Here is a 20,294-nt window from a genome sequence, read left to right on the forward strand (position 1 = left end):
GCCTTCCCTATGAAGTTGTGACTTTTCGGGGCAGGAACCAGGCCCTGTTCATATTTGTGATTTCTACACTCTCATATTTGCAGAAACGGTATAGAAAAACTATGAGGAGGCCAGCCTTTGGGATCGGGTAGTCCTGGGTTTCTGTGGTAGACTGACTGCATTAATGGCCCCTCTTCTTCATCCCTACCTCTATATATGCCCTGTGCTCATTCTGGGCTCAGCCTTGTGAATACTTTGCCAATGGGATGTTACCAAACATGACACAGAGGCTTGAAAAATGCTTGGGCATTGGGCTTGCTCTCTCTTGCTCTTCTGATATTCCCATGACCACATGCCTGGGCCAGTCTGATGGAGGATGAGACACAGAGAGCCAAACTGTCCCCGTTATGTCAGCCAGACTTCCCAGTTATCCCACCTGACATCGTCCTGGATCAGCCAACAACGTGTAGAGCCCAGGCATGTGAACAAGCCTAGTCAAGATCAGCCAAATCCAGCCAAGATCAATTGAATCCCACATATTTGTGGGATTAACAAATGTTTATTGTGGTATATGCTAAGCCTCTAAGGTTTTGTGGCTGTGTATAATGCAGCATTATTGTGGCATTTTGAAACTTGGCTTTATTGTTTACTAGATTTATGACCGTGGACAAGTCATTTAACATCTCTGAATCTTAGCTTTTAAATTTATAAACTGGAGATAATAATAGATTCTACCTGATATGGTTGATACTAGACTAAATTACATATTTTGAGGTAGAGTGCCTAGTACTTAATAAGGGCCCACAAAATATTAGTATTATTCACTCATATATTCAAACAGCATTTTATTGATGGTCTACGCATGCCAAGTACCATGCTGCACCCTAGGAATGCAAAGGTGAATGATAAAGACTCCTTGAACCAACTGCAGCCCTGATTCTTTTATCTGACTTTTAAGACCTAGATTCTAGCTTGCTAATATTAAGAATAATACCATCCACTTTCCATTTACTCATTCATGTATTCATTATTATTGAGTGCCCACTATGTGCTAAGCACTGGGAATATAAAAACAAGCAAGAAATAGCCACTCCCCTCCAAGAGCTCATAATGTAGTAAGTGAAAAGCCTATCAGGTCAGTAATTGTGATGGGTATGTACCAGAGGGGTACACAGAGGAGGAAAAAGCTAAGCTGTCTGAGCTTGACTGGGCAGTTCCAGAGCCAGCCTTGTGGAGGAAATAAATTCAAGATCCCTTGAAATAGATTTCAAAAGTTGACTGTGATTTTCCCAGTAGACTAGGGGTGGGGTGGGTGATGGAGAGGGCAATCTATTTAGACAGCCCAGAGGAGGGGGCATAGGAGGAGATGAAGTTGGAAAGGCAGGGGGTTACCATGTATGTCATTTCGAGGAATTTGAACATTATGAAGGTGATTGGAAGGCACTGAAGGATTTTAAGTTCCAAGGTGATACCCATACATCTCAGCTGGGCTTTGGAGGAATATATTTCACTACAGACCTACAGGAGGAATAATATCTTATCCTCTTTTAGCCCTATTGATGCCTGGCACACAGTTGGTATGATCACTAAATACTTAATGGTTGGTCACTGCGATCAGCTGGGTCCTAACAGATACTCAAATGAAGGGACTCTGTTCTGTTTGCACAAGCTGTGAAGAATCACCCTCAGATTATCAGTAATGAGGGTAGAATGGGATCTTGCACCATCTATAATATCAGTAGGATAGAGAAAGATGAAGGATTTTGAAATCTGGGCCTTGTTCTGGGGAAGGAATAGATTTTAATTTCGTAAGTTGGATTCAGATCTGACATGGTGACCGACGGTTTTTGCTATCATAATTTTCCCACTTCTTTACTAAAAAAATACCACAAAATCAATGCCCCACACTCACACTTTCTCATTAAGTCCCAAACACTGATAGACTGGTCCAGAATCTGCAACACCCTTCATGACCTTCTTTGGAAGCTCTTTGAAGAAGTAGGCTGGTAGGTTGCTGCCATTGTAGGTGACGGAGTCACATGTCACGATCCCTGGGTAGTACATCATCATCCTGGCAGCTATGTTGACTTTTTGACCAATTACTAAAACAGAAAGGAGAAAGGCAAAGACCAGGGAGAAAACAGCCATTGAACTAGCAGAATGTAATCGTCCCCAAGGGACACTTTCACTCCTTACTGCTTTCGCCTCTCATGAATGACACAGAAGTCCCGCCTTCAACTACCCTTATTCTGCCAATGGTTATTTCAAACTATACAGGGAGTGAACCTGATTAGCTATGGGTACAGTTTCTACCTCTCCTGGGAGGCGATGGGGACGATGTGCTTGGAGATAAAAGGGTCTGGGATATGGAGAGGGTTCTGTACTGGTGGTGGCCATAAGCCTGAGGGCTCGCAGATGAGGTGTAGCTGGTCTTCCGCTACAAGACAGGCAAGCACAAGCTTGGGCGGGGGACACTGACCCTCAAATGAGGTACAAAACTGCCAAATGAGGCACAAAATTGCAACTTTTCATTTCATTTTCAAAATGAATCACCTTCATTTGGCAATTTCTTTTTTTTTTTTTTTAAGATTTTATTTATTCATTTGAGAGAGAGAAAGAGAGAGAGCCTGAGCAGGTGGAGGGGCAGAGGAAGAAGGAGAAGCAGACTCCCCACTGAGCAGGGAGCCCAATGCCAGGACACTGAGGTCATGACCTGAGCCGAAGACAGATGCTTAACTGACTGAGCCACCCAGGCGCCCCATTGGTGATTTCTTAAGAGTGAGTAAATAGGGCTGGAAGGGGTGTGTGTGTAAGACAGACTCAGTGGGTATTTTGAAGGGTAATACACTGTAGTGCATAGCGTCTGAAGGAAGCTGTGCAGGTTCGATTCCCCAGCTCTACCTCTAACTATGTTACCAAATTACTTGGGCAAATTAGTACTTTCACTCCCATGCTTCTGTTTCCTGATCTGTGAATGGGGATGATAAGAGTATCCCTTTCAGGGGACAGTTTATAAAGATTAATGAGTCAGGGCACCTCGGTGGCTCAGTCAGTAAGCATCTGCCTTTGGCTCAGGTCATGATCCCAGGGTCCTGGGATGGAGCCCTACCTCCCATGTTGGGCTTCCTGCTCAGCGGGGAGCCTGCTTCTCCCTCTCCTGCTCCCCCTGCTTGTGCTCTCTCTCTGTCAAATAAATGAAATCTTTTTTTTTTTAAATATAAAGATTAATGAGTCAATTCATGCACATCACTTTCAACAGTGCCTGGATGCTAGTAAGCCCTCAATTAATATTACAACTAACTAGGTTTTAAATATAGTACTTTAACACAAACTTAAACACTTCTGATCAAGATATTCCTTTTTTTTCAACTAACATCTTCTTTTGATCAAGACATTCTTTTTAAAAACTGCTTATTATTCAAATTTGACCATCCAATAAAGCATAGTATCATGAATCTCCATATACCTGTCACCTAGTCCCAAAAGCCACAAACGCGTGGCCAATCCTGCCCCACTCTCACTCCCATCTACTCTCCACCCTGTATTATTTTGAAGAAAATCTCAGACATCCAACCATTTCAGACATAATGATTTCAGTATTCCAGATGTATTGTTTCTGAATATCTTAAACTGTAATAGGGTTGAGGAGGGAAGTCAAAGAAGCAAAATCTTGAGATAGCATTTCTTTCTCTTTTCTTTTGAGATTAGTATTATTTATCAGGAATGCCAATATTCTTAATTTTCTTGAGGATTTTTTAACGGGAATTAAGAGGTGTATCTCTCTAATGATAACAGGCAATGATTACAAAGGCCCTCCCCCAGCCTCATTCCATGAGCTTAGAGCCTCCGTTGCTCCCCTCGAATAACTACATATGTGATACTCATGCAGAGCCCCAGAAACACGCACTTTGCCAGCATCAAGCTGCCAATGGGCAAAGCTACATGGCTTGGTTCCTCCTGGAAGACTACAGGTTTAGAGGGCAGGGCCCACTTCTCACTCAGTTTTGCCCTTCCTCCCACAAAGCTGGGTGGCAAGGTGCGGCGAGATGAGCTAGCTCAGCACACCTGTGTACTCATGTCTCACAGAGTGTCCAACGATGCCACAGAAGACAATCCCACTGGCCACACCGATGGAGACGGTACTGGTGCCCGGAAGAAAGCGAGAGAGTTGTAAGGCGAAAGGGAAAGATAATGAGCAGGGAGAACGTGGGGAGGGTGGGGGCATGACGATGAACGGGGCAGGGAGGGAGGGAAAGGATTTTCAACAAGTAACTGTCTTCTGCAGTGGGGAGTTTAGGGCCACTGTGCAGGGCCTAGAGCTGTGAAGGAGGGACAGTTTGAGAGGCAGAACTAAGTTCTTAGAAGTGATAAATCAGTTCGCTTTTCTGCTATTTTTAAGTATTCATCTGAGGCATTTTTCTAGAAAAGAACCTCTCATCACCCCAAGCAGACTCTCAATGAAGAGCGGCTGTGGTTCTGAACAATTTAACTTATCTTTGTTATTGCTAGAAAGAATAAAGTCATTATTTTGAATGGAAGTAACTCAGATGTAGTATGTGGCATCAAAAACCAACTTCGTTAGTACATGAGGATAACTGAATATATAGATGACTAGGGGCCGACATGGTGGAAATATTTAGAGCAAGGGGGTGATACCTGTTTGTAGCTAAGTAGAGCTAAGTGTTGGGTCATTGGGGTGCTCAGGTTAGATGAACCTGGGGGCCTGGGCTCTCAGGCAGCCAGGGCTGGGGACGGTAAACCTTACTTATCTCAACAGTTTTACTGTGAGTAGATCATCTTGAGGCCATATCAATATATACATTTCCAGCCCAAGGACTCATTGTATCTCCTTATTAAAAATCAACGCAGGTCTCCAACATGGTGTTGGTGGTTCAACCTCTACCAAAAAGTCAGCCGGAGGATCGAGAGACAACCCAATTAGGTTTTCTTGCAAACCTGCTACATTTTAACTTTGTAAGGGTGTCCTTTCAGCACTTGGCCTCTACGGTCCCTTTATCACTGCACGGGGGCTGGGTGGGCCCTGAATAATGACTACAAACAGAAGGGCTTCCAGACAGCCCTCTCCTTACTTCCTGTTCCCTGACCCAGTCTTCTCTCCCCAGATACTACAAAAAGCTCAGGGATCACCAGATGGGATCAGGGTCAACACTCACTGGATTTTGTGAACCTGAGAGCAGAAGTCAAATATATCCACAGCACTCTCCAAGGCATGAGTGACCTCATCAGGAGCCTTTTCCCCAGGGAAACCAAAGACACAGAGGAAGGAGCAGCCCTGTGAGGGAGAGAGTCAGCGAACACAGCTGGTGCATGGCGATCTTTAAAGTGGACCAGCCAGAAGGCCCAGTGGAAGGTGGGTAGCAACTTTCCCTGTCTGGATCACATTTCATCGTGATTTCTCTCCTACCTATTTTATGGTTAGTAAACTTCATCTAATTTCTAAGTGCATCGGAAGCAGTAGGGCTCGAGCCTGAGGAGGGCTTGCTTTTCTCTAGAGATAATGGGTTGTGCGGGGCTATGTGTGCACCCACCTGTCTCTTCCCTTTCAGTCAAGATCTTCTGCTACAAGGTGCTAAGTGTAGATCTGAGAGGCAGCACAGAGCAGTGGAAAAGGTACCAGCTCTGGAATCAGAAAATCTGTGTTCTCGGGCCCCTTCACAAGTGTGGAAACTTGGGTGGGGGGATGGGGTAACTGGGTGATGGGTATTAAGGAGGGCATGTGTTGTGATGAGCACTGGGTGTTACATGCAACTAATGAATCATTGAACACTACATCAAAAACTAATGATGTACTATATAGTGGCTAACTGAACATAATTTTTTACAAAATTAAAAAAACTCAAGTGTGGAAACTTGGATAAGTCAACTACACTCTGTGAACTTCAGTTTCTCAGTCTGCCAATGGATATAACATAGACCTGCCAAGGTTGCTTTTGCTACTTTGTGTGTGTGTGTGTGTGTGTGTGTGTGTGTGTATATACAAACTTTGTAAACTACTTTATAGTATATATACACTTCTCATAGTATATTACATATATTCCATACTTTATATAGAATACATACTTTATAGTGTGTATATATATATTTTTGTAATGATGTTATATTTGTAAACTTATATATAACATTATATACATATATAATATAAACTTGATATACAGTAACACTTTGTAAACTATAATGTTCCTTTTAGATATGGTTATTATTCGTAGGGAGAAAGACCTAAACTGAGAGTGGTTTTTCTTGGCGTGACTTTAACTGTTCCAAGTAGAGTTTAAACTCTGAAGCTTGGCATTCTTAGTATCAATCGCTTAAAAAATTACCTCAGTCAGATGCTGTTGTCTATAAGGGAAGAGCCTAATAATTAAAGGACAATGGACTACAAATTTCAGTCTGTGTATGTTATAGCCTGATGACATGCAAAAAAGAATGCCTTGATTTCTTCAACCCTCTCCAAAAAGAGTCTAAGGGTCAGATCCTAGTTGGTGCCGGGCTCTGTCTTGATGGGAGAAAGGAAGCCCTGATTCAGGTCTGTGTAAAGACTAGAGGGTAACCCCTTTCTATAGAATGCCCAATAAATGAATGACTGTGGGGCAGTAATTTAGTGCAAAAAGATGCAAAAACCCTTGAGATGGGGAATCCATGCTCACTATCACTTCTGTGGTAATGTGCCAATTACAGTGTTTCTCTCTGAACTGATTAAGAGCAGATTAAAAACACCCAGAAGCTAGAGGCGCCAACCCCCACCCCCACCCCCTGCCCCCTGCCTCCCTCCCTGCTTTGGCCTCCCTCCCTACCCCCACCCCACGAAGCTGGAAGGGGAAGGAGGTGTAGATATGGCAGGTGGGGATTGTTAGAAACAGGCTCCTAGGGCGTGATGGTTACTGGACACCTGACCTAAAATCTCCAGGAGATGTGGGGCTGCGGATGTGCCCACAGGGAGAGCTAGTCAAGCGTGGGGCTGAAAGGCAGAGCCTGGGGAGGCGGCCTAGTGGGGTCTGAATCCAGCCCACTAACCACTAACTGGATGATCACGAGCAAAACTTACTCTCACCTGTCTCAGCGCGTCAGTGTCTCAGCACCTACCTCTTAGAGGGGTCCTGAGGGTGAAATGAGTTAATATGTGTAAAGGGTTGAGAACAATTCCGGGCACATAGTAAGTGCCAAATCCACCATATAAGCTGTTTCTATAATTACAGATAAAGATGGATATTTTTAGGTTAAAGCGTCTCTTCTCTTCCTCTCACCAATGTCCATAGGTGGGAGTGCCAACCTTAAATTCTTGGTAGGTTCCCACCCCTGAGCTCATATTTACCTTGTCAAACATGAAGACTTTATTGATTTGGCCTCGGAAGACCCTCAGGACAGAATTGATGTGCACACAGGCATCCTGGATGGCCGAGCCTATGACTTCTGCCTTGTCTTGGTCCTTAAACATCAGGTTCACAAACACAATCGTCACTGGGCGAAGCTCAGACAAATAACCCCGAAGCTGTTTGTCATCAATCTGTGGAGTCGAGAGCAGCTTTCCTTAGCATGTGTCCTTGGCAGTGGATTTTTTGTCACAACCCCACCTCCATGACCTTATCCCTGGGAGGAAACTAACCTTCTGAGGTTCTCCAGAAAGCGGAAGTTATCAGAACGTACAAAGTGCAACATGGCAGATTCAGCCCAAAGCTCAGCAGATGGAATTGGAATGCGCTATCAAAATCTCTTCCAGTGTGAACATTCATACTTGCTCATGAACACCACACCCTTGCCCCAGCTGCTGGCTCCCTAGTGCCAGTGGGAGCCATGACAATAACAGAAAGAAGTACTGTTCCTTTGGACTCTCTTACAATTTAGGGATAAGAACAGCATGTTATGTAATCCAACCTGATATTTTCACAGCCTGGGACCATCCAGAATACTTTCACATTCTATCCCACTTTGCCTTCAAATGAAATAAAATCAGCATTATTATCCCCACTTCAAGGATTAGGCAATTGAGACACGGAGCAATTACACAAGTTTCCCAGAGTCGCACAGAACCCGTATCTCCAGGCTCCTAGGCCAATATTCCATTTAGGACTTGCACCTGCGTCCTCGGGTGGTATATTTCATTCTGCTCCCCTCTTCTCTCCACCCCGCCCACAACAGGCCCAGGGAAAGGAAAGAAGCACGTTCCCAAATCATGCCTGCCTCTCATCATTCTTGAATTTTGTTAAATTAAGTGCAAAGCAAACCAATGGGGGAAAATCATTTCATTTTCTCTCCAAATAGCACAAAAGTATCAGATTCTCCATTGACAATATAAAACATATCTTCTAGACAAAAGAGGGAATTGTCATAGGGAATTCTGTAGTCATGCTGCTTCCTAACTGGCTGGGACTGTCCTGGTTTCAGGTAATTTTATTCTTTTCATAAAAGATGATTTAATAGGGGCGGCTGGGTGGCTCAGTCAGTTAAGTGTCTGCCTTCAGCTAGGGTCATGATCCCAGGGTCTTGGGATCGAGCCCTATGTCGGGCTTCTTGCTCAGCTGGGAGTCCGCTTCTCTCTCTCCCCCTCCCCCGCCTTGTGCTCTCTCTCTCTCTCTCTCTCTCATATAAATGAATTAAAATCTTTTAAAAAAAAAGATGATTTAGTAATCTCTAACTAATCAATGTGATGACTTTCTTTGACTTCTCCAATAAATCAGTAAATAAGAAATTAATATTAAATAAATATTAAAGATTAAATCTAGCAAAGAAATGAGTTAAAAATTATTCCATCGGACTGTGTGGCCTGAGCTTTGATTGAAAAAATGCAATCACTGCAACTCTGAGGATCTCTGTTCTTTAGGGGCAGTCTTGGTACTGTGTGAAAGGTTTGTCTTTTGCCTCCTTTCTGCCCCCTTAGCTGTATCTCTTTACCCGGTGTTCATCATTCCTACCCACAATTTTCTTGGTGGCTCATGGAGTCTATCTTGCATTCCCTTCCTGTAAACCTTGCTCTTGGCTGGTTGCAGCTGAAGCAGCATAATGTGTCATATCTTGAGGGGTCAAACAATTGCAGGTACTGGAGGTAGGCCTTTGAAATTGGGCTGAAGATGGAGGGGTGTGTTCTGATTTCACTTCAACTCACACTGGGAAGGCAGCTGCCCACTGTTCAGGCTTGCCTAAGATGTCCTCCAGGACACAACTGCATTTTGATGGAATTAAAGATTAAAACATGCATATATTAGGAAGGTGTTCAGCCTGTGCAAAAAATAATGTAGGATTCAGACAGAACAAGGTTCAAATCCTAGCTACATCTCTTACTTTATAACCTCAGAAAAGTTCCTGGTATCCTTCTGGGTCTTTGTTTTCTCACATATAAAATGGGGATAAAGCTATCTAGCAAGAATTGTGAAGAATAAATACATGAGAGCAGAATGCCTGGCATATGGTGAGTGCTGAGATTCACATGAATTAATACATTTAAGAAAGCCTAGATCTAAGCGAATAAAAAGGGAAAATTTTAGGGGGTGGAGGAGGTAGTTCTGGGCATTCTAATTGTCTTTATTGTTAACTCCCAAAGCTCCAGATCTAAGGTGAGTGACTTAGAGAGACAGTGTAGCAATGTTAATTCACTTGGGATCTTTTGACTATGTGGGGTATACTCATGTTCTTGTTTGCTTGGGGAAAAAACTTCCCATTTGCCCAGTTGTATAAAACACACAGTCCTGGTTTATGCCTGTTGTCAGAGCGTAATTATGAATAATGCCTCCTTTAACTCTTAAAAACATCCTGATTTGAAGAACACATTTTGTAGTCACCTACACATGGAGAACGTCAGCCCCATCTCTTTTTAGTTCAATGAAACATTTTACTAGCTACTGGTTTTCTCGATCTTTCCTGATGTCCAAGATCCCTGATAATAAAAGCCAATAAATCCAACTGTGCAAATACCTGCTTCAATATGCTTTCCATCACATACTTTTGTAGGGACAACTCCAGCTCAGGGTCAGACTCCAGCATGCATGCAAGCCTCAGGAGGTCTAAGAGAGCAGAAGGAGGGGCAGGATCAGAAAAGGAAGCATGGTTCTGCAGAGCTAGAGATAGGAGTCTCCCAGTCCCCGTTCCCTTGGGTGGTGGTCTTCGCAGTCCAGTCAGGGGACTCTGGGACACCTCGTGGCCAAAGAGAACCAAAGGAAGTCCAATGAGAAGTTCTATGAAGTTGCAGGTTTCAGAATTCGGTGGCATGGAGATCAAAACCCTGTTATACTTGTCATCACGCTTCAGAACTTGGGGAGACTTTTACTTCCAGACTTGAGCTAAAGCAATTGCCACAGGGGATGTGAATGGACAGATGCAAGGATGACAACAGAAAAGGAAGACAGAATGAATGGGACGACAGAGGTGAAAGAGCAGCTTGGGTAAGATTCAGGAGACTTCTGATCTCCGGGCTTCTCATCCCCAGTTTGATACCAACTCATTGTGTGACCCTGGACAAGTCACCTCACTGCCCTGGTGGTCCCCCATTTCCTCATCTGGAAAAAAAAACTCAGTGGGGTTTCATAGTCTCTATGGATCCCTTCACCACGATGGTTGACAGTTCCATACTCTAGAATAGACTAATAGGAGGTGGAAGGAATGAGCTCAAAAAAAATAAAAAAACAAGGCAGAAAAAGTGGCGATAGGTTTTCAGCACGGAAGAGAATAATAATAGCGCAGAAAAAGATGAGAAGAAAAATTAAAATGGAGTCTGAAAAGGATATAAATTAAGAAGCGAATTCAATTTAAACCATTTATTGAGTATATTCAAAGGCTAGTATATTCAAAATACCATGCACTACATGGGAATAAAAAAAGTCATCAGGAAGCTTAGGCTTTTTCCTGGAGGCACTCACTCATTGGACTTCCACATGCACTATGCGTGGAAAAGTTAAATAGAAAAAGAAAAGCTCAAATGGGCTAATAGATTATAAAGAGGAAGAAGTGATCAATATGAGGTGGTTTAATCAGAAGGGGGTTCACAGGAGAACTAGAGAATTTTACCGGATCTTGAATGACTTCTGGCATATTTCTAGAAGGATTGAGGAGAGCATGCCTGGCAGAGGGACCATGTCGGTGAAAGTCAAGAACGGGCACAGTGTGTTAAAGGACTGGTGAAGATGCTAGCCTGGCTGGAATCCCGTATGAGTACTGGAGAGGAAGAAGAAATGACATGGGGGCGCCTGGGTGGCTCAGTCAGGTAAGCGTCCTACCTCTTGGTTTTCAGCTCAGGTCGTGATCTCCTGGGTTGTGAGATCAAGCCCTGCGCAGGGCTCTGTGCTCAGCAGGGAGTCCGCCTGAAGATTCTCTCCCGCGGCCCCTCCCCCCACCACTCTCTCAAATAAATAAATAAATCTTTAAAAAACAGGAAGAAGAAATGATATGGAACAGACCGGAGAGAGGCAAGGGAGCAGGAATTATAGAGGTCTAGGCTACTGTCGTGGCGATGTTATGGAGACGTATGTGTGCCTCTAGTGAAATAAAGAATCTGGCTGGTCCTTGTTCCTGGTACCTGGGAAGTAACTTCTGAATCTTTGGAATTTCTCAAATAATGGGATTGTCTTTGTTCTTCATGGTAGGCCCTTTGGACCACAGCTGAATTTATGCTAATGAGGTCTCAGGATGGGGCCAGTTGTGCTGAAAAACACCAACCCTGTGATTAGAGGGTTGGGGCTTTGAGCCATGTGATATGAGCCTGACTTCCGACCTCTGAGGAGGGCAAGGGGGCTGAAGATTGAATTTAATCACATGGCCAATGATTCAATCAATCATGCCTACTTAATAAAACCCCAATAAGAGGCGCCTGGGTGGCTCAATCGGTTGGGTGGCTCCCTTCAGCTCAGGTTATGATCCCAGAGTCCTGGGAACAAGCCCCACATCCGGCTCCCTGCTCAGCAGGAAGCCTGCATCTCCCTTTCCCACTCCCCTTGCTTGTGTTCCCTCTCTCGCTGTGTCTCTGTCAAATAAATAAATAAAAAATCTTAAAATAACATAAAACCCCAATAAAAACCGAACACCCCAAAGCCAGGATGAACTGTTTTTGTTGGTAATCATACAGCAATGTGCAGGAAGGGTGATGTGCCCTGAGGACACAGAAGCTTCATGTTTGAGACTCTCCACACTTTACCCTAAGTGTCTCTTGATTTGTATCCTTTAAAATAAAACTAAAATCATGAACACAGCATCTCCCGAAGATCTGTGTCATTCTAGTAAATTATTGGGAGCACTGGGGCAACCCCTAGATTTATAGACAGTTGGTCAGAAGTACAGGTGGCCTGGTAATCCCAGAGCTTGCTGCTGGTATCTGAAGTTGCAGCGGCGTCGTTGGGGGGGGTGGGGTGTCTTGGAGAGAATTTAACCTATGAAATCTGTGCTAACTCCAGGTACTTAGCATCAGGATTGCATTGTGATACTGTAGTGCCCAAAGTAAGGCCTGAAGAGGCCCTATATTGAAGGCACCAGTAAGGTCTACCTGTAGAGCCCAAGGAGTGTCACTGGACCTTCTACATCTCTGGAGCTATTGGGTTCTTGGCCTTTCCTGGTCAATTCTACAACAGTTTCCCTCCTGCTCCACCTCCTGCCCCATTACATACTACAGCTTAGTAACAGTATAATCTACTCTTTGTAATGTTCGAAATATGTAAGACCTGTACTTAGATGACGAGGAAGGAGAATGATTCAAAAATGCTTCTGAAGTTTCTAGTGTGGAGGAAGAAACAATTGCAGGAGAAAGGCAAGTAGCTGAGTTTAGACATTGTTGAAATCAATTTCTAGGCCCACGCCTGTGGTGCCACGTCAGCAAACCGAAACTTCTGGAACTGTCATGTCCCTGGAAATGCCCCACTTGACCAGAAATGCAGTATATCTAGCCAGCCAATCCCCAAATGCCAAGCCAATTCTCCGTGTTCTCAGCCCAAACAAGGTTGACTGTGCGGCCCCAGGCAGTTGGATATTTTCTATTTGCTGCTTCCTTGTTTGTTGTACATCTTATAAAAAGCTGCTTGTCTTCTGCCTCATTTTGCAGGTCTCTTAAAGGAGACTGTCCACTTCTTGAAGCATTCGAGTTTGTTTGCATCACTTAAATTGTCTTTAACAATTTTTTAACAACACGTTAATGTTGGAGTACCTGTTTGACATCCAGTAGAGATGACCCATGGGCAGTTTTTTTTTATGAGTCTAGAAATCATGACAAAAAGTCTGGGCTGAATTCTGGCAAGCAGGGCTGGATCTTATGTGAAGCAAGCAACTTGCAAGACCATGAATAGTGCCTCCTTAAATTTCGTGCCCTAGGCTCCTTCTTTCCTCATTCTAGTCCCAGTCTGCTGGGAGTCCTAGGAATGTCAAGCATGGATGAATAGACTGGATCTCCAAGAGGTCAGTAGGAAAGACTAGAGGGGTCAAGGACAGGTCCCTAGAATTACCAACATTTAAGGAACGAGAAGGAGACTAAGCAAAGGCAGTGGAAACTGGTGGCTTAAGGTGTAAAAGCAAAACTAAGAAAGAATATTCATGAACCCAAGGAAAGAGGAGAAGCTTGTGTCCATAAAAAGAGAATAATCTAAGGCCAACCAGCTAGGATGAGGCCTGAAGAGAGGTCACCTGCTTTGGCAAGTTGATGGTCATTGGTGGCCTTGACCTCAACAGTCTCAGTAGACAGGAGAAATGGCTAGAACCTAGATGTCAGGGGCTCAAGACTGAAGAGTAAGTGAACACTTGCCCCCCGATGCACATGCACTTTTCACCCAAGTTTATTGGGTGAATAAATAAATGAGAAGATAGAGGAAGGAGGCACAGACATACAGATTACTCTTCTGAGAACTTTGGTGGTGAAAATTAGGAGGGGAAAGTAGGGTTCATAGAAGTTTTATTTTTCCTTTCATCATGGGGCAGACTTGCACATGTTTAGAAGGGAAGAGGGAAGAGTCATTGCCAGAACAGAGATGGAGGGCCTGGGGAGGGTTGTACTTGGAATCACTGTCATGAGGAATGGGAAGGAGGTCCCCTTTGTGTGCTGCTGAGGACTGGGAGCTGTACTGAGGAGGCCTGCCACTTATAATAGAGCCCTTGGTGTTGGTAAGACCCTACTGACCACTGGTAGAGGCAAAGGCTCTTGTCCATGGAGTGTACTTACTTTTGTGGTCACCAGAAGGGTAATAATTCATGAAAGTCATACACTTTGTGAAAAATTCATCAAAGTTAAAAGTAGAAGGTGGTTTTAAGAAATTAACCTAAATAAAGAAAAAAAAGAGAAGTTTTGGTTATTCTGAGGGTTGACCAGTCCTTTGAATAGAATTTCTCAGCAGAAAGGGCAGGGAGTATGCTTTTGTATGTCCAGGACATGGTAAACAGAGACTGGCATACTTACACAACAAAGATCTTTCATTTGGATGTGATCACATTAAAAATCTCTGATTAGTCCTTAAGATCTCAGACTTTAGTGTGTATACACAAGGGCACACCAGGAGGCTCACCTGCATACTTTTCCACTCAGAACTTTCTTCTTTCTTTCCTTCATAACATTTTAATGTAAATAAAACCTGCTTAAACTATATATTATTTCTTTCTTATATTATAAGGATAAAAGGACAAAGGGGGCTGATGCCCAAAAATGTTGGAGGAGCATCACCAGCAATAAGATTCATACCAAGATTAGGAACCCCATGGTATGACACACAGAATGATACAACCTCAGTTCTGTGGTGTTCTTGCCTCCCACCCCATATAAATAACCTTAGTCCAATACTGAGAAAGTATCAGGCAAATCCAAATGGAGGGATATTCATCAAAATGGTCAATACTCTTATCAAGGTCAAATAAGACAAGGGAAAACTCAAGAATTGCTATTGATTGCAGGAGACTAAGTAAAAATAACAACAAAATGCAATGTGAGATCATGGATAGAATCCTGAAACATTCCACTGAAGATATTGAGTAGGAAACTGATGAAGTCCAAAGAAGGCCTTTAATTAGTGAATGGTATTGTACCGATGTTAATTGTCTGGTTTTGACTACTGCACTCTGGTTATGAAAGATGTTAACATTCAGGGAAGCTGAGTAAGGGAAATATGGAGACTCTGTATTAATTTTGAACTTTTCTGTGAGTCTAAAGTTAATTAGAATTAAAACAGTTTCTAAAGGTATAAGGAATGATTGAAGAAGATGGGGAACAGGGAATTGTTAGCCAGCTAGGTCATGTAGCCTGGGCAGCATTGCAGGGAGAGTGGTGGGCGGGTGTGAGGGTGGTAGACTAAGGCACAATGTGGGAGGGCCTCTGGCCTCCACCAGGAGCTACCCAGGTCTCCACCGCCTCTCTGTCGGCCGTGCAGTCCATTCCGGGTTCAGCTGGTGGCAGAGCTCTCCTCCCTGCTACATATGCCCAAAGTCCAGTTTCTCTAACTGGCCATAGCCAAAGGACAGTTCTGCTTATAGTCAGTCTTCAACCTCACCACAGTGTTTGCTACCAGGCAGGGCTGTGGGGAAAGTCTTCCCTCACTGAATGGCTGCCCCTGCTCCCCTCCTATCTTCACCCTTAGTGATCCCTTGCCCTGAGTTAGGAGGGTGTTGAGTAGTGAAAGTGATGGCCGATGGCGGCCCTCAAACGACAGCCCTCTGCTCCTAGGGAATAGGCAGGAGACCCTCCCTCTTCCTTAAGCAAGGGCCCTAGCTCCACCAAACACCTCCATACCCAAAGTCCACATCTTCAGTGAGCACAGGGAAGCCTAATCATCTCCTCTTGAATGCCCGGCCTTGGCTCCTGGACTAAAGCCTTATAAGTCTAACTCAGGCTGTCCCACCCGAGTCTCCAGCCCAGGAGCTGCACGCCATGGGCCTTCCCAGCGGCTTCCTGACAGGGGGACCCCTGGCACAGACGGACAGACCTTTCTGCAAGCGGCAGCATGGCACCTACCTTGACTGCTCTCTGATCTGGAATTCTCTCAATTTCGATCATGCTCCGGTCACAGAGCTGCCAGCAGTTTGGGGACAGAATGACATCGTTCATCTGCGCCATGTTCTGTGCCAGGCGCACGTCGTCCACTGCCTGCCCGATCACCAGAAAGAAGCTGCGTGTTTCATCTCCAAAGACCAACATGGTGATGTGGCCTGCAGCCAGGGCTGGCAAGGAGGCAAGCACCAGGAGTTCTGGGTTAGTCCCCGGCAGCACTGGTTCTCGGAACAGCCCGAATCTCGGTGTGACTGCGCTACCTCAGAGGGAATGTAGTTTTTGAAGCTTGACAGAGGTGTGTTGGAAGATGCCCCTGTGGGCCCAGGCCTTCCAAAACTCCTCTCTCTCTCGAGCTAGAAACTCGGCTACTAGCTTTCACCTTTCTATGACATTGCTCTCTCTAGATGGCCCTTTTAGTCCCCAAAGTTATTTAATCCTTTCTTCAATTTATTTGTACTTAAGAGCAACAGAGAACAACTTCAGTAATTCCTTCTGGAGAGGATTTGCGTTTTATCAGAGACTGAGGCTTTAACTAAAAAGAAACCCTTAGGGTTGAATTTCAGGCAAAAGCCAGAGGGGAAAAGGTTGGGGAAAAAGGGTAGGTCCCATCCCAACAATGTGCCCTCTGTTTTCAAGTTGAGAGCTGAAGGTTTTGGTACCAGAGCAACAGAAGATAGAATGTTGTAAAATACAACATATATACAAACCGTATGAGCGAATGAACTACGGCGTGATACACAGTTCTTTCAAATGACTGACAGCAGCAAGACCTGACAATAATAGCAGTAATAGTAATAATAAAGACTCATTTGTGGAGTGGTTACTATGTGCCAGGTACTATACTTACTGCTTAAACTCACATTTTGTAAGAGCCTACGAGGGAGATATTAGGATTAGCCCAAATCTTAACTGGTAACTGAAGGAGCCAAAACTCCTTCTGGTTAGTCTAATTCCGAAGTTCAAGACATGATGGGCAGGCTGAGCCACTATGTTCCACTATATTCTGTGTTTTCTCTTAGGGAGAGAGATACCTCAGGGGTCGGGACCCATTTCCAGAATGCTGGAGCATCTCTCTTTTCTCCGAGCTTACCGATCTTGACTCGGACATCCAGGCCTTCTTCAGACTCCTGTGTCTCAAACAGTCCATGGATCTCCAGGCTACATTTAATTACCACTGTGATAATGTTTTTCAGTTGCCTTCGCTCCACCTTCCACAGGGCTAGCAGCGCATCACCTTGAAGGGACAGACACACCGGAGGGCTTCTGAGCTGCTCTGGGGATCCGTCTGTTTTGTCTGGAATCTATAGACACTTACTCTTCAAACATGCCTCAAGCCAACCACTGCTTTCAGTAAGGTGCCTCTGGTGGAGCACAGGCCCCTCGGCACTCCTTCCTTACCCCTCCCATCTCAGCGAGCCCCCCATACCTGCAAATTTTAAGATGTCTCCTCCAAAAATCAACACTTCTGAGAAAAAAAAGAAAATAAGGTAAATCAAACTCCAATTTCTTTTTTTTAAATAACTTTTTCAAAGATTTTATTTATTTATTTGAGAGAGAGAGAATGAGAGACAGAGAGCACGAGAGGGAAGAGAGTCAGGGGGAGAAGCAGACTCCCTGCTGAGCAGGGAGCCCGATGTGGGACTCGATCCTGGGACTCCAGGATCATGACCTGAGCCGAAGGCAGTCACTTAACCAACTGAGCCACCCAGGCGCCCCAAACTCCAATTTCTTAAAGCTAATGAGAAATTCATTCTTCATCCATGGAATGGAAAATCAGTCAAGAGAACAACAATTCAGAGAATAAACTTATACTAAAGATGTCTCAGACATGTCACTTATACCCATTGGACTGTGTTTCCTCAACTGTAGAAGGCACACATTGAACTAGGTGATGTACATGCTCTGTTTCTGTGAATGAGCCTTCATACAGCATTCTCTTAATGACTACATTTGGGTTATGTTAATGGTCACTTTTTTGAGTCATCAAATATAACTAAAATTCTTTAAAGGTAATCTCTAATTCAATCTTTTAACTGGTACAAAACACTCTTTCCCTCAAATAGTTTGTATTAGTGAGATGTGATTACATTCCTTTACTTGCACTGTATCGTATTTCAAAAAAGACTGGTTTCTTACACATTTCATGAGGAAAACAAAGATAGCACTCTGTCAGGTTATAACCAAAAAATACGGGAAAACAGTCAATGAAACATACTTAAGTCAGAAACCCATGGGGACACTTACTCTCCACTATTGCACTGATGTAGTGGTTGAGGATCTCCACCAACTGCTCAGCCCCTCGGTCCATGTACATGGCTGTGCTGAACTGCTCAGTCATTGCAGTAAAACCTGTAATAAATGTCCACCTCATTTCCTTGGCTGCTTGGAGGAACCAAACAGAGCCAGGAAAAGAGGAACTCACTAGAGAGCCCTGAGCCCTAACATTTAAGAACCCGCAAGATTTCTTCTCCATGATCTTCAGCTGGTCAAGTGTCAAACATGCAGCCTCCCCTATCTATGCTTATTATTTTAGGGGTCAAAGAAATATGCCAGCTACCTCTTTCCTCCAAATTTCCTCACCCTGTACAGGGATGACTGGAATTCCTTTAACTGGTATAGAACTTCCATTCCATGGTAATGAAAACACACAAAATGGAAACGTCTGAAGAGGTGACAAGTTCACTGTTAAGATGTAAATAACACCTGGGGAGACCATTTCCTGAGGTCAAGTTTGCCTGGAATTGCGTGGGGCTTGGGAGCTGGACTCAGTGAAGTTGGGCAGGGACATGGAGCCTAAAGTTCCAGGCCTGGAACTGGGGCATCTTAAATGTTTGCCCATGACTGGACATGCTGGGGAAGGGAAGAATGAAAGGGCCAGGTACGCAGGCTATCCCTCCTCCCTCCTGTTTTCTCCATAGGAATATCTGCTGTAATAGCACAAAAGCTCAAAAATGGCACCCCACTCTGCAATCAAGCTCTGTGAGTTCACCCACATGGAAGATTCCCTCTGTGCTTGCCTGAAATATCAACAAACATCAGGACCCCATCAAAATAATCCACAGAGGGTCGCTCTGGAGAGAAGTCTCCATAGACAATGAGGTCTGGTAGATGAGCTGCAATTCTGACGATGGCCCGGTCCTGTGATTCTTCTCTTCGAGTGCTCATGTTCAAGGCAAATGTTCAGGAATTTATGGTCACAGCAAATAGTCCCCAAATAGATCTTCTACAAAGAAAAGCTGAGAATGGAGAAAATCTGACTTTTTTTTGGAAATCTGACTTATATTCATTTACTCACTTTCCTATTTCTTTTTCTCCCCTTGCTTTGTTCTAAACTGTGGACTACTAATTTAAGTGACTGAGTGGTGATAATGCCTGAAGTGTTGAGTCACACTTGAAAAGGGCCACTTTTCTATATGGAGGCCCCCTCATAAGCTGGGCCTTCAACCCTCAACAGCTGTGACATATATGAGCACCATTACAAATGGAATGGAGTGAAAAGAGAGTAGCTGAATGAGTCCATCCATTTTCGTGAAGGGATGAGCCCTCAGGATACAAGTCCTGTTGAAGAAAGGCCAGTGGCCCTGTTCGCTCAGTCTATGCTCCTTGGCCTTCTGTCCTCATGGTTCATCCTCCTCTCTCCCTCTCTCACCTGTTCTTTCTTTTTGAAAATTAAAAAAAAAAGTGTAGATGTGAGTTTATGTGGGTGAATGTTTATATAAAGATGAGAAGCAAAGTAGTATCACATACAAGCAGGAGACTAAGCGTATTAAGGTACAGTCTTAAATTACAAGAGGGAACGCATTCAAAGGGGTGTGTGTGTGTGTGTGTGTGTGTGTGTGTGTGTGCGCGCGCGCGCGCGTGCGCGTGCGCACACGTGCCAGGCTTTAAACTGTAAGTTAAAAGGGAAATGTTGAAACTTTAATTTATTGCCCAGTTAGTTCTAAGAAAACCAGAATTTCCTAAGGCCTTCGTTTAAGCTTATTGGGGTCAATTAAATGTCCATGCTTGAGTGTTGTAAAAATCGTGCTCTATCACTGTGAACAGAAATAGCATACCCAACATTTTCAGAGCAATCCAAGTTCCTGGAATAAGTGATACAGATAATAAGAGAGTTTTTTTTTTTTTTTTTTTAAAGGAACTGTTCCTGACCATCAGGGAGAAACTGGTTAGTAATTTCAATCAGACACAGGTCATAGTGGGGTATGTGAGAGCATTGGAAGGAAAAAGTGAGATAGTTAACATGTATCATAGACTTAAGAAAAACATTAAAAAACAAAACAAAACAAGGGAAAACATTAGTATATTTAGCAAACTCTAAAATGTATAGAAACCTCTAAAATTGAGTACTTTATATTAGGTATTG

At 43.9% G+C, this 20,294-nt stretch overlaps 1 protein-coding gene across 6 annotated transcripts in view; it reads right to left on the bottom strand.

Annotated features, from left to right (window-relative positions):
• ADCY10 (adenylate cyclase 10) overlaps positions 1–20,294 on the bottom strand; it is a 95,420-nt gene that overhangs the window by 66,542 nt on the left and 8,584 nt on the right. For 2 of the 6 annotated variants that reach the window (XM_073899951.1, XM_025878085.2), the window contains exons 2-12: positions 18,949–19,154; positions 18,176–18,280; positions 17,358–17,396; positions 17,022–17,165; positions 15,896–16,101; positions 14,120–14,216; positions 9,904–9,992; positions 7,310–7,501; positions 5,154–5,272; positions 4,045–4,121; positions 1,892–2,081 (exon numbers count right to left, since the gene is read on the bottom strand). In XM_073899951.1, coding sequence (XP_073756052.1) covers positions 1,892–2,081; positions 4,045–4,121; positions 5,154–5,272; positions 7,310–7,501; positions 9,904–9,992; positions 14,120–14,216; positions 15,896–16,101; positions 17,022–17,165; positions 17,358–17,396; positions 18,176–18,280; positions 18,949–19,096 — 1,406 coding nt within the window. In that variant the 5' untranslated portion in view covers positions 19,097–19,154. Of the gene's footprint in view, positions 1–1,891; positions 2,082–4,044; positions 4,122–5,153; positions 5,273–7,309; positions 7,502–7,600; positions 7,715–9,903; positions 9,993–14,119; positions 14,217–15,895; positions 16,102–17,021; positions 17,166–17,357; positions 17,397–18,175; positions 18,281–18,948; positions 19,168–20,294 lie in introns of those variants that run through there. The other 4 variants (XM_073899950.1, XM_025878086.2, XM_073899952.1 and 1 more) reach the window with 4 other exon arrangements.

The sequence above is a fragment of the Callorhinus ursinus genome, unplaced genomic scaffold, assembly GCF_003265705.2.
Source record: "Callorhinus ursinus isolate GAN/ISIS: 27379988/994484 unplaced genomic scaffold, GSC_fseal_2.0 scaffold13, whole genome shotgun sequence".
Lineage (NCBI taxonomy): Eukaryota > Metazoa > Chordata > Mammalia > Carnivora > Otariidae > Callorhinus > Callorhinus ursinus.